The sequence below is a fragment of the Procambarus clarkii genome, chromosome 92, assembly GCF_040958095.1.
Source record: "Procambarus clarkii isolate CNS0578487 chromosome 92, FALCON_Pclarkii_2.0, whole genome shotgun sequence".
Lineage (NCBI taxonomy): Eukaryota > Metazoa > Arthropoda > Malacostraca > Decapoda > Cambaridae > Procambarus > Procambarus clarkii.
The window spans coordinates 10,778,170-10,791,130 of record NC_091241.1 but is presented as its reverse complement, the minus strand read 5'-3'; the positions used below and the strand labels follow the sequence as shown (position 1 = coordinate 10,791,130).

Genomic DNA, 12,961 nt, shown 5'->3' with positions numbered 1-12,961 from the left:
ATTGAGGAAAAGTATTGAAACCCATAAGGGCCAATCACATTACAGTATTCATGAATTATACTATAATGAATACATATATTACGGCTTGCTGTGTTGGTTTGTTCCTTGTGGTATGTACTGTACTGGTAAAGAGCGGAGATAAACAACTATGTCGTCTTGGAGTTTTATTGTAGAAACGCACAGATCAAACCTGGCTGCCTGTCCCCCGACACACTGAATTATTATTATTATTATTATTATTATTACAGTGTATGGAGATTTGTACACAGGAGGAAATCGCAGATAGTGATGGAGCAGTTTTAAGGTTAAGTGGCTCGACAAGGTTCCTCTAGTTAAAGCTGTTTATTTTGTCACCCAGCCAGTTAATAGCCACTAAGTGGTGCTTAACCTGACTGAGTGTGGTACACATCATCTACAGCAGCACATCTATGTTGCCTTAACATTAATGAAGTGTGAGTGGGAAACAATATAAAATAATTATCAGTTTGTCAGTGACAGGTAGCCTGTGTATGCCTGTCATTATATATATGTTAAGCTTATATTGAGGTCCTCCCATGGTTGAATTACTGACCCTCTCCAGGATGCAACTCCACAACAGTGGCCTTAAAACTGTTGGGTGAACTGAGGCATTCAGTGATAGGAAATGTGTGCACAACCATTTCTGTCCTGCCTGGGATTTGAACCCAAGATTCCCGAGTGAGAGTAAAAAATGAACCCAACTTTACCACCGAGACCCCTTAAACAATGATTGCCCATTTGATGCGAGATACATTAAAGTACAGTATTACAACTAAAGTTTGAATGCATTCCAAGGAGTTTTGACTTCCATTATATAGAGTTTATACTGTAACTTTGAAAGGGTCAAGGACGGATCGAAATGTCATCACTTTCTTTCCTTTTTGTATATGCGAGTTGAGTGTCTAGTATTAATTCCCTGTGAAACAACACACATAAGTTGCGTTTTGAAAATTATTAAACTTAATTTTAGAGTTTTGTAAATTAATTGTAAAGCAACCTACTTTTGAGAAATATACACACACACATATTACAAATTGTTGAAAATTAATTAAGACAAAAAGTAGACCATGTTGTAATAGTAACAAATTTTGCAATAAATATTCATGAACTATGTGAATTGGACAATGTACTGTATATGGACTCTATATGCATATACTTCATGTATATGGACAATGTATATGCTCAAGGTTACATTGTGAATACTTTTGCATTTAGTGTTGGCTTTCACATCCCACTATAAGACTGTATATTATATGTTTGGGTTTCTATCATATTACTGTACTAATGTGTGAAAAAAGTGATCTTCTTATGTTTAAATGTTTAAACTATGGAAAAGTATGCTAATTATGGAATTAAAAAATGTGTCCTAAATTTATCGGCATTGAACATTGCAGGTTCCCAGAAATAAAGGCTTTACGGCTAGAGAAAAAGTCTCGGGAAGATGGCGACGAGGGAGATGGCAAGAAACGACGAGGCAAAGGGGCCGGGCTCAAGGCTAAGTTGTTTGGAAGTAAGTTGAATTGCTTCCTTTTTGTTGTAGTTTGAGTTTTAGAATTGGTAAGATATTTTGCTGAATCAAATGTTTGTACATTGTAGTTAAATCGTTTGCTGTCTGAATAATTAATTTCTTTAGACAGCCGAGAACGTATTGGTGAAGAAGATGGGAGGGTTGTGGAAGGAGGTAACGATCGGCTGCCACACCCACCAACACGTCAATCAAGACTACCTCAAGAAATACATGATAAATTTGCAGGAAAGTCTCGAGAGGTAAATTTTGACTTAAGAATTTGTATCTTTTTTTTTAAGTTGAAGAGCAGGCTAAGATACAATATATAAAAATCATTGTACAACATTTTCTAGTCACAATATATATTCACCTTGTATCCTCTCCAATGTCTCAACAACCAGACATAAGGCACTTTATTCCATAATTCATTTAATAATTGATATGCCATGTTCTCATCTTTCCCAAAGATCTTGTACCCTCTACTATGTTATCATATAACCTTTCAACTGAATCAAGGAATCATTCCTACGCAGGCCCCAAAAAGCCAAGACAAGTTTGTGTGCCTGTTTGGTATGTGAGACAATTGTATCAAGTTTGTGTGAGAGACGATTGTATCAAGTTTGTGTGTGAGAGGATTGAATCGAGATTGTATCAATTGTACTACACTTCAATTAATGCCTCTATAATATAATTCTTACACTGATAACTCCATTGTCAGTTTGCAGTAAGCACCCATTTTCACTATCCGTAATTTATGTTTACCACATAAAATGTCCTATCTCCTCTTTCTATATTTTATTTAAATATAGAATTTTCTCACATTCTTGCCACAATATCTTTCTTTAAACTTTCTATCTTTACTGAAACTTCCTCAATCATCACTTCATTTTTTTTTTTATAAGTGATGTATTGTTTTCTTTACATATAATTAATCGCATATAACTGGCTTAACTTAATATCCATAGGATCTAATGGAAATGATAGTGAACCTTCAATCAAGCCTAGAGAAAAGTGTACGCCACACACGAGATCTAGAAGACTACATTGATGGCCTCCTCCTGCGGGTGATGGAGACCACGCCCCAGCTTCTGCAAACCCCACTCACCAAGAACAAGAAAACGAAGTGTGTATATAATTGTTGTGCATGTTCAGAAAAATGATGGAGTTATTGTTCTCAAATGATGCAGCTTGATACTTTTTGAGTCAGATATTTTGTTTATACTGTATTGTACTAAGCCCTGAGCCTTCAAATGTCTATTTATCAATATAAATATTGATTTATATAATCAATATAGATAATATTAAAGTCTCTAGTGTATAGATAATATAGAAGATGTGGGATCACTTGCTTGTTTTGAGCATTGGTTAGACACACATGTGAATGAGTTTGGATCATATAAATAGGAGGTTGTATGGGTCAATAGGTCTGGCAGTTTCATATATTCTTATATTTTCCAAAACATGTGATTGTTAATGATATAATTATTGCAAGAAATCTGCCTTACATTTTATTTGTGGTACATTTTTTTTTTTTACCTTTTCAGAGTGTTTGGTCCCCATTGAATGTATTAAAAATATTGAGTGAATGGAAGTGAAGCAGCCGTCCTGCACACTGTTCCTCAGTTGTTGTGGAACAAATGGTTGGCGTTCTCTCACTGGTCTACGCTTCTCCACATGGGCTTCCAGGCTTCGTATCAGCATGTCTGGTGAGAATTTGCGTGACAGTAATGTCAGTGATGTCAAGGTCTTGTGGTGTGTTCTAGAGAACTTATATTATTGTGATTGTGAAATAGCACTGATAGTGAAAAACTTGTATATATAATATAGAAAATACAGATATACCAGTAGTGTACTATAATAGAAGAATGCTAAAACCCTAGATGTATTCATAACCATTTAATACAAATTTGATAAATATTAGCACAGTTGGTATACATTATCCACAAGACTATTATGATGATTAATCAGAAAATATATGTTATCATTCTAAGAGTGGTCTAGAAAGAGATAATATAAACTTCAGAATGTTAAGAGAAAAAAATAGATTCACTGGTATGATTGTAATCTTTTAGTTTTGGGATTTGAAGTTTTGTTGTTAGTGATACCGTAGTACATGTACCGTGGTGTTTTGAGTCGAAGAAACTGCATTAATGGATGCAATACAGTAGTTTTCCTTTGACTACAACAAAAGCATTGCTAAAATGATGTAGATATGTTTTTTGGTACAAATGTTATATGGTAATTACTTTTTCAAAGTTTTTACATGTTTATTCCCACTTGGAAAGTGGGTAACGATATACACGAGGACGATAATAGCAGTAGTGTAAACTATGACATCAACATGATGTTGCCTACCCAGAGACATGTCAACTTGGGCAACCCACCTAACCTAGCAAGGATGATCCTCGTTAGTCCCAGGAAGGGTCAATTTTATGTTGCCTTTACTTTCACCAAAGTGCCAGAATTTTGGCACATGTTGATGGCATCAAAATGGCTGTGCATTATAAGTATGAGGACAGGGATGATTTTACAATCAGTTTAGTAGACTTTTATTTGAAGGCATATTTTTTTTGTTTTTGTTTATCAGATTGCTGGCTGAATGACTATTGCATTTCCTTGTACAGTATTTGTGAAATAGCTATATATAAAGAGAGACATATTAAGTTTTTTTTTTCTTTGTTTTAAGATATTACATGTTTGATTTTGTGTGATGTAATTTAATGTTTGGCAAGTTAAATGCAAATTAGGTAATAGGCAGACTAATATATTTGTAATTATGAAAAGATGCCAGTTATTATAACTGTGTATATTACTAAAGACGTGAGACCCATTGATATAAATGAGATTGAAATAAGTTTTTGTACACCATATGGTGTATAGCATATAAAAATTAACAGTTTATAAAGTATGTGAAATTTACAACAAATTTCTGGTTATTAAAGGATTAATCAGCTTGGATTGTGTGGTTGAGGTGAGGAGAAAGTTCTATTAAAACATTAGTCTACGAAATGGGTGCAGTTTTATGTTGAAGCTTAACAGGGAGTACTGTGAATGCCTGTCTTGAGGTTATCTTTGGATGATTTTGGGGCTTAGCAGTCCCACACGGCCCGGTCCTCGACCAGGCCTCGTTTTTGTTACACATCCCAAGGAAGCAGCCTGTAGCAGCTGCCTAACTCCCAGGTACCTATTTATGGTTAGGTGAATAGGAGCACCAGGATGAAAGAAGCTCTGCCCATGTGTTTCCGCCTCTGCTGGTGATCGAACCCGGAACCTTAAGACTACGAATCCCGAGCGCTGTCCACTCGGCTGTCAGGCCCCATGCCTGTTTGAATGTAGGGAATAATTCTGGACTCATTCTAGTGCAACTCATATTTTTGTCACATCTGATAATGGGTATTTTTCCCAACATTTTTTTTTATTAGGGCAAAGAATAGAACATGCTGTTGTGCCTATTTTGTTACCAAATCACTTTTTTTACTTTAATTATCAAAAGTGACAAACTGTGTCTTAAGTTTATCAGCACCACAGATTTCCAATAACAGTGGGAATATTGTTATTGTCTGGATGACGTTCTATCCAGCTGAAAGCAGATCACAATCCTTACATTGCTGCCAATCTTCTGATGGAGGGAAGGGAGGGAGTTATCAGGGGAAAGTGCCAATTCATTAGGACTATATAGCACATCTTCTGATGGAGCAGGAATTCACTATAACTGGAAAACCTTTTAATTGTTGCCCCCTAATAATCATGTGTAAGGTGGAGTCACTAAAATGCCATGAAGATGAAGCCTCGGCACTAACAAAACATGGTTTTCCCATACAGATAACTTCTGCCATACAGACCTACTAACATTTTAGTGTTGTGCTCACTAGGCAGCATATTCAAAGTAGCATATACATAATGTATACAAACATGTCCCATTTAGTGTCAAATAATTTACACTAATTAGATGTTCACTTAAAACCGACTTCAATACTAAACATTCCCTAACACTGGTATATTGACGTGATAGTCCTTCACAGGGTTAGCCAATATTGTTAGGTTACAGCTAATTTATATACACATGCATACAGCATATGCATACATGCTGTACATATGCAAATGTACATGGGCTATGAAGTTTTCAACGAATCTTTCCCACTGTTCCTTAGTCGATCAGCTCTTGATAAAATCCTCAGTAAATTGGCTTCCTTTGACCGCTGATCTTGTCTTTCTGCTTCTGTTTTGGGGTTTTGGAGGATTTCAATAAAACTTTAATTTTCTGCAACAGTTCTGTTTGTCCATCCTGCTTTAGTGCTTTATTATGCATGTAATTACTTGTACAAAAATAGTTTGCTAGATATACTGCATAACTTTCTTGAATTTTTGGTTAGCATATTTATTAAGGTAACATAACATCAAACATAACAAAGGTATTTTGAAATTATACTGTACAGGTACTTTTATTAGAAAATTGATTTGGCTGAAAAAAAATTAAACAAATATTGAACCAAGGCTAATATGCAGCTAAAGCAGACAGGTTGATATAATAGTTTGTTCCAGTAGCACAGTAGTCTACATCCTTGGCTTAAACCAAGAGACCCAGGTTCAATCCCTGGTCGGTGTTTTCTTTCACCTGATGCCTCTGTTTGCATAACAATTTAATAGGTACCCAGGAGATACATTTGTGAGTTCCATCCCAGGAATGGTCAGTAGTTGACCCAAGGGGGACCTCTTATAATAAGTATAGGCTTCCTGTCCCCAACAACAGGAATTATTAATCACTCCAATCATTTAATGTGAGTGAATCAGGATGGCTCAGAGTCTTCTGCAGTCATTTGTACTATTGTGAAAGGGTATTTTTCTCAACAAAACAAATTCCAAACTCCCTAATTAAAGTGACTTACCTATGTAAACATTGGCACTATTTTAGCAGACTATCTGCATTATTAAAAAACTTGAACTACTAGTGAAGAAATTTATAAAATAAAACATTCTAAATAATAAAAAAATGTTTCCACAATGCTTTGGGATTTTGTACTATGTACAGTACATTCATTTGCCGCAAGTTTTCTTAAAACATTAACATTTGTACTTGGTTCAATGTTGAGCTTTATGCCAGGCATTTTAGACTTTGAAAAAGTCATTTTATTTTTATAACGTGATAATTTTTTTTGTGTGTGTGTGTGTGTGTAATCTGGTATATCCACTGCTGCTTGTAGATGCTGAGGTTGTGACATGTCTTAATCTTCCTTACAGCTTGTGCCTTGTTTTGTGACATTTACAAACAATTTATACATGTACAATATCATGTTGAACAAATACCACCCTATTGTGAGTACATTATTTAGCTAATTCAAAACTTGCCTTTAGAAATTAATTAACTATGCAGATGATGAGTTGCAGTAACGTGCTGGCGGGTTGATAACCAACCTCACACGTCTGGAAATAAGAAGAAACGACGACGTTCCTTCATTTTCAGATTTATTAACTAATTTTCGACTGGACAAATGAATTCTTATTTAGCTTGTAATTAGAAAGTATATTTTTATATGCAAATATAAAATGACTAGCATTGTCTGTGTGTTAATATGTAAACACTGTTGCCAGCTTGGTGCATTGTTGTGATAACTTTTATTAACATTGGCATAAAAGTCTCTTGATATTAATAATAACCACCTAATTTTTTGATTAATCAAAATTCAGTCACCCAACCCTTTCATTTTCTTTGCTAAATACAATTTACTGTCTCACAAAACTGATTTCTTTAACATACAGTATACTCCTTTTCCTCTTTTAATTTTATCAGCAGTCATCAATGGTTGCAGAGAATGGATCACAATAATGTGGCTGAACCCAATTAACCCAACTCACTCACATTAAGGGAAAGTGACTATCAAATCGTGTGTATTTGAGTTTTCACTTCCATTATATATGAAGTATCCACATTATAAGGGTCCAGGATGGACTTAAACATATTCACTTTCCTTTCATAAATGCTGGTTGGGTTATTAATTCATCTATGGTTGTGATCAGCCATATATTAAGGAGTTTTGTGATCCTGTATATTATAGAGCGATTCATGATTGTGAAAACTGGGATCGGATTAAAAAGCTAGAGCAGTGCAGTTACCTCCTGTAGAAAGCTAGTGCAATGTAGCTACCTCCTGTGAACAAAATTAAGTCATTCATGATCTCTGGGCAATATGAGGATTACATTTTTGCTCTATTGTCAGTAACAAACATTCCTGCATTGTACTTAAGTCAATTTAAAGTATTTTAACCATTTGGTTGCACTAAGCAATAGCAGTCAATTTGGGAAAAAATGCCTTTGAAACCCCCCCCCCCCCCCCAAAAAAAAAAAAATCATGGCCAGGTCCCTTGACCTGAAAATGCCAATGAACCAAAACCCAGTAAAAATGGTGCCAGTAGTTGGTGACTGAACTAAATATCACCACACGTGGCAGCGCCAAAAATCAGCAAATGGGCTTCTTTCAAACCCTTACTCACACATCAAACCTATTTTCATTATTTTATTTAAACAAGTAAGGTATTGAAGGTGAAGGAAAGACCCAATATATGTGTAAGTGCATTAAAACCAAATTTTTGGATGCAACCTACATCCTTTCTCAAGGTGTTGTGAACACTTTTCTGAACAAGTCTAGGAACTTGCATTTGTGTGTGTGGCAGGGTCTCGCGTGGCGGCCATCATTAGATGTTATGCTTATGCTCCCCAGGGACTCGCCAAGGGACGCCAAAAATTCAGATGAAAGCTCAATTGCCCTGGGTTCCGAGAACTGTGAGCAGGGTCCCACAGAAACATTATTCCTACTCTGAACACAAGGTCTGTGCTCATGAATTAATGAGATTAGTTAATTTAATTTCATTAAGAATAATTTTATGGTTGTGCATTAACATACATAACGATGTCTAATGGTGGACACCACATGAGGGACTCTGCTAGACGTACAAACTCAAGTTCCTAGAACCTTGTCCAGAACAGTGTTCACAGCACCTTGAGAAAGGATGTAGGTTGCATCCAAAAATTTAGTTTTAATACTTATATTGGGTCTTTCCTTCAGCTTCATTCAAGCACACAGCATTGTGTAGAGGACACAATATTGTGTCTACACAATATTTTTTATTGTGACTAAAATACATAAAATTCCTTAGTAGGCATGTTTATTTGTTGTATTTATTATATTCAATACATTTGGAACACCTATGGCCTGATATTGAGTTGAGGAATTTTATATATATATATATTATAATAAAAAAATACCAAAGCAATTTGCCATGGTTTTGTATATAAGAGCACACAAACAATTGTTTATTATGTATCTACACATTTCATAGCTATATATAGTCTTCTCTGGCTTGGTGCCTTCTTTTAATAATTACTTGTATAACTCTCTACACACATATTTAAGGCCAAACCATAGCTATGGTTTGTACATTAACATACAATGTTAAGTATTTTACTGTTTGATTTCTGTGATAGCCTGTGCTAATTGTTTATTGGTAGTTATTATTAAGAAAATACTGCACATTCACTCGTGTAAATACGGACACACTTCAGCATAATGCCTGTTATACCATTGAGAAGTGTAGGTTAACAATTTGTCACATGCATTAACCTAAAGCTGTATAGATACCACACTGACCATTTTTTGTTGGCAGTATTTGCTTGTGCAATAGATAAGTAGTCCTGTACAGTAATTTTGACACACATTGGGACTGGTATCATTGCTTTCATTTATATAATCATTAATAACAATTGAAAAAATTTGTTCTAGTATATAGTTCATTAACAAATCTTTGATTCCAGTTGTAGTGTGTGGTAATTGCATTATTTTTTTATTTAATGCAACACCATTCCAGCATTTAATTGTTCAGAGCTAAATAAATATTTGTGTACTGGTACTTTATATTCAGGTCTCAAAATATCATTTGCAATTCTAAAATATTTTATACACTAATATTCATAAATGCTTCATGCATTACTTTTTTTTTTTTTTTTTTAGTGTGTTCTCAAGAGCCAGATTCTGTAACATGTTGTCAGGTTGTGATGTGTAAAGAAACAAATCTTGAGGGTGTGACAATTTATGATAACAAAATGGGCCCAAATTTAAAGGCAAGAAAGTTGTCTGATTATTATGTTATTTTGGCATAACTAGATCTTATGAGGAGAGATGTTTGTAAATGTATTTTCATGATACTATGTAATTATGTACATTTTTAATTTATTGATGTGCTGTTTAGGTTTACCATTGTAGATTATGTAGAGAATTATTCACAATAACGTAGCTAAAAAATGAATAACCCGACCCACACTTCAAAATAAAGGAAGCTGACAATATTTCAGCCTGTCCAAGACCCTTATTCATATGTGTAGGTTGGGTTATTGTAGATTGTCATTTGCATATTAGATTGGTTACTTTACATGCATTTCATATAGTAAATCTGGATTATACCAAGATATACAATGGGCTAGTTGAGCTTAACTTTACCATGACTCATGATGTGCAATATTTTGTGTAGCTAATTTAACTTTCATTGTCACTGACAAATAATTTACATGTTACAGGAAAAGCTCACTGTAAAAGAGCTTGAGATAGCAATTCAGGTAAATGTTTAGAGTAGGCCTACTTTAAGGCAAGTTGAAATGTTTTCTTATTTGCTTTTCTACTGATTATCTTGAATAAAACCTTTTGTGAGCTTTCACTTTCATCACAAAAAAACTATTTCTTTACTATTATTCTTTCATTGCAAATTTATTGTAAAAGTAAAAGTACACACTCCAATGATATGATCCTCCTTGTAAACTACATACAAGTAATGACGTGCATACAAGAATGATAAACACCGATATTTCACAACCAACATGCTTACCTTCCCTCAGCCTCCAATACTTTTAAAGCCATTAACAATACTGTACTGGCCATTAGGTGAACGCCAAACACTGTGTAAGCTTATAAATTATTGCTTGCATATTGAGAACAATATTTCCTGGTCCCATCGCTGTAAGATATCTGGTATAACTCTACTCAAACTTTCAACTTTTTTGTACATGTTCACTCTGGAAATTGTGGTTTCATTCACTACATGCAAACTTGTATTCATGTGTATTTGTAATGACCATGTCCAAGGTCCAGCTCAAACATTTTGTTTAACAAGTTATAAAAATTATTTATATACCTGTTGTATTGTTAATGCAATATGTATATAGGCATTTGCCCTTGCAGTTATCAAAATGACAGAATTTGAAGGAATTAATAAAATATAAAATGGGCAAAACCTAAGAATTACGAAACAGATTTCAGAGTAAAATATTATAATGCTATTTGCACACTTCTCATCGGTCATTAAATATCAGTACAGTATGAATAACTAAAAAGAGAAAACCATAAGTGGAAGAAAGGACATGCCACTACCGCAGTTGGGGCCAATTGGTTATTAAAAATACCATACTATAAGTTTTTTGTATACATGCTAAAGTTCTTAAGATCCAGAAATTACACTAGTGAAATAGTATAACCAGTAAACCAGAATATTAAGCAAACATTTTATGCGTTGCTGATTGGAGTTCAGTGTCTGAAAATATGAAATATTAAATGTTGCAAGTTAATGCTTCAAATTAAATTGGAGGAAAAAACTCTAAAATATAATATGAACTTGAAGCTTTCACTGCATATTTTTGGCTATTGACATTTTAGTTAACCTTCAGTGATTTCTGAATGTCTCGATGTTCATGCATGATAATAGACGGCACTGTATGAGCTGTCATGGTAACTTGCTAATAGCACTTTAGAAGTAATTGTTTTACTTGAATCATGAACTCTTGTAAGGTGTCTTTACCATTTAATATTGTGCCAAATTATAAGGTACAGGAACAGTACATCTAATCTGTTGTTGTAAAGGTTTTTATCTATGTATATTTTACACACCAAGAGTAACATATACAAATTGATTAATTATCTAATGCTCCAGTTTTAAAAATTATGGCTGAAATTAGTTTTAATTTTATGAAAATAGTTTTCCAGTATTGTAATGGTGTGTACGGATCAATGCAAGATTAATAATGTCATGGTGCCATACAGGTTTGGCAATTTTTAATTTAAATTTTATAATGACATGAACATAGCTAAAATAATGTTTCCCAATTTTTGTTATGGGATGCAAAGGTAAAGTGCAGTGCTTTGCACATTCAAATTTTTAGTTCATAAGATCGGTGGTCATTTATTGTGATATACAGCACTGAGTATTTACCTGTTCCAAATTCTGACAACTCTGAATTTTGTTAACCGTTTACTTTTACAATTACTGTACATATTTCCAATTCTAGATTCAAACAAATATTGCCAATAAGAATTTTGAACACAGGTAGTACTAAATTGTCTTCCAGGCTTGGTGCCTTTGAATAATTATTCTATTATTTTCAACAACACACACACACTTACTGTACTATGTAGCTTTCCAATTCCTTAACATCACTTAGTGTATTAATAGCATAAATGTTAATCTTTATTACTTGTAATGGCAGAATTCTGTTAACTGTGCTCTTGGTGATAACTTTCTTACTACTGAGTTAAGTGCCTTAAAACTAACTATTTCTTCCTTCATAGTTGCCAAATTTTTTTTACTCTATTCAGCATTTTTTACCAAATGCTTTATATTGATAGCAAGGTAAAGTGGTTTATGAGGGATTATTTATTATACCTATTTAATGCAGTGTTAAATTTATGTATAAGTATTTGATGTATCAAATACAATTTGCCTGGAGAGATTGACTGGTTTAAAGTCAGAAAATGGCTCTGGTATCTAAATATTTTCACTAAAGACGTACATTTTTTTATTTGTTTCAGTAACCTTTCGTAGTTCAGCACTATACTGTAATTCTAAGTGGTCAAACAACAAGAACAGCATAAACTTTGTATACAAAGTAATTATAAAAAGGTATATGACAATTGGTGTTTTTGGGAAGAGTGGCCCAGCTATATTGGTGTTGCCTCTGATGATTCTGCAGATGCTGCTGCTCAGGAAGCAAGTCATACCTGTTCCATCTTCTAGATGCTCATTCCTTACTTGGATCTCAAGTCATTCACAATCTGCTACTGCCTGAAATCCAGATGGTTATCTACCACAAACTTAAAAAAATACATAATAAAATTTGACCTACACGGGAACCTTGGTTGACGAAAGCCCCTCTTTACCAAAATACTACCTAAAAATTTGTAAACAATTTCCTCGTAAAATTTGACCATATGAAATTTGCCTCGGTTGTAGAGTGTTGATACGTACATGTGTGAGTCGATGAGCACGTGGTTCTGCTGGGCGCAGGGGTGAGGTGCACTCTGTTTATCACTATCCTGCCTAGTAATGACCACGCTTGAATTATGTGAAGAATTTAATTTTGTTTTTTGTTTCCGAATATAAAAGTTCTTAATATACATCACGC

General features: G+C 34.2%; 1 protein-coding gene across 1 annotated transcript in view; it reads left to right on the top strand.

Annotated features, from left to right (window-relative positions):
* Positions 1 to 12,354, top strand: part of LOC123775061 (uncharacterized) — a 67,371-nt gene extending 55,017 nt beyond the window's left edge. The window contains 4 exon segments of the mRNA XM_045769860.2: positions 1,413 to 1,528; positions 1,652 to 1,785; positions 2,491 to 2,648; positions 3,070 to 12,354. Coding sequence (XP_045625816.2) covers positions 1,413 to 1,528; positions 1,652 to 1,785; positions 2,491 to 2,648; positions 3,070 to 3,088 — 427 coding nt within the window. The 3' untranslated portion in view covers positions 3,089 to 12,354.
* The last annotated feature ends 607 nt before the right edge of the window (positions 12,355 to 12,961 follow it).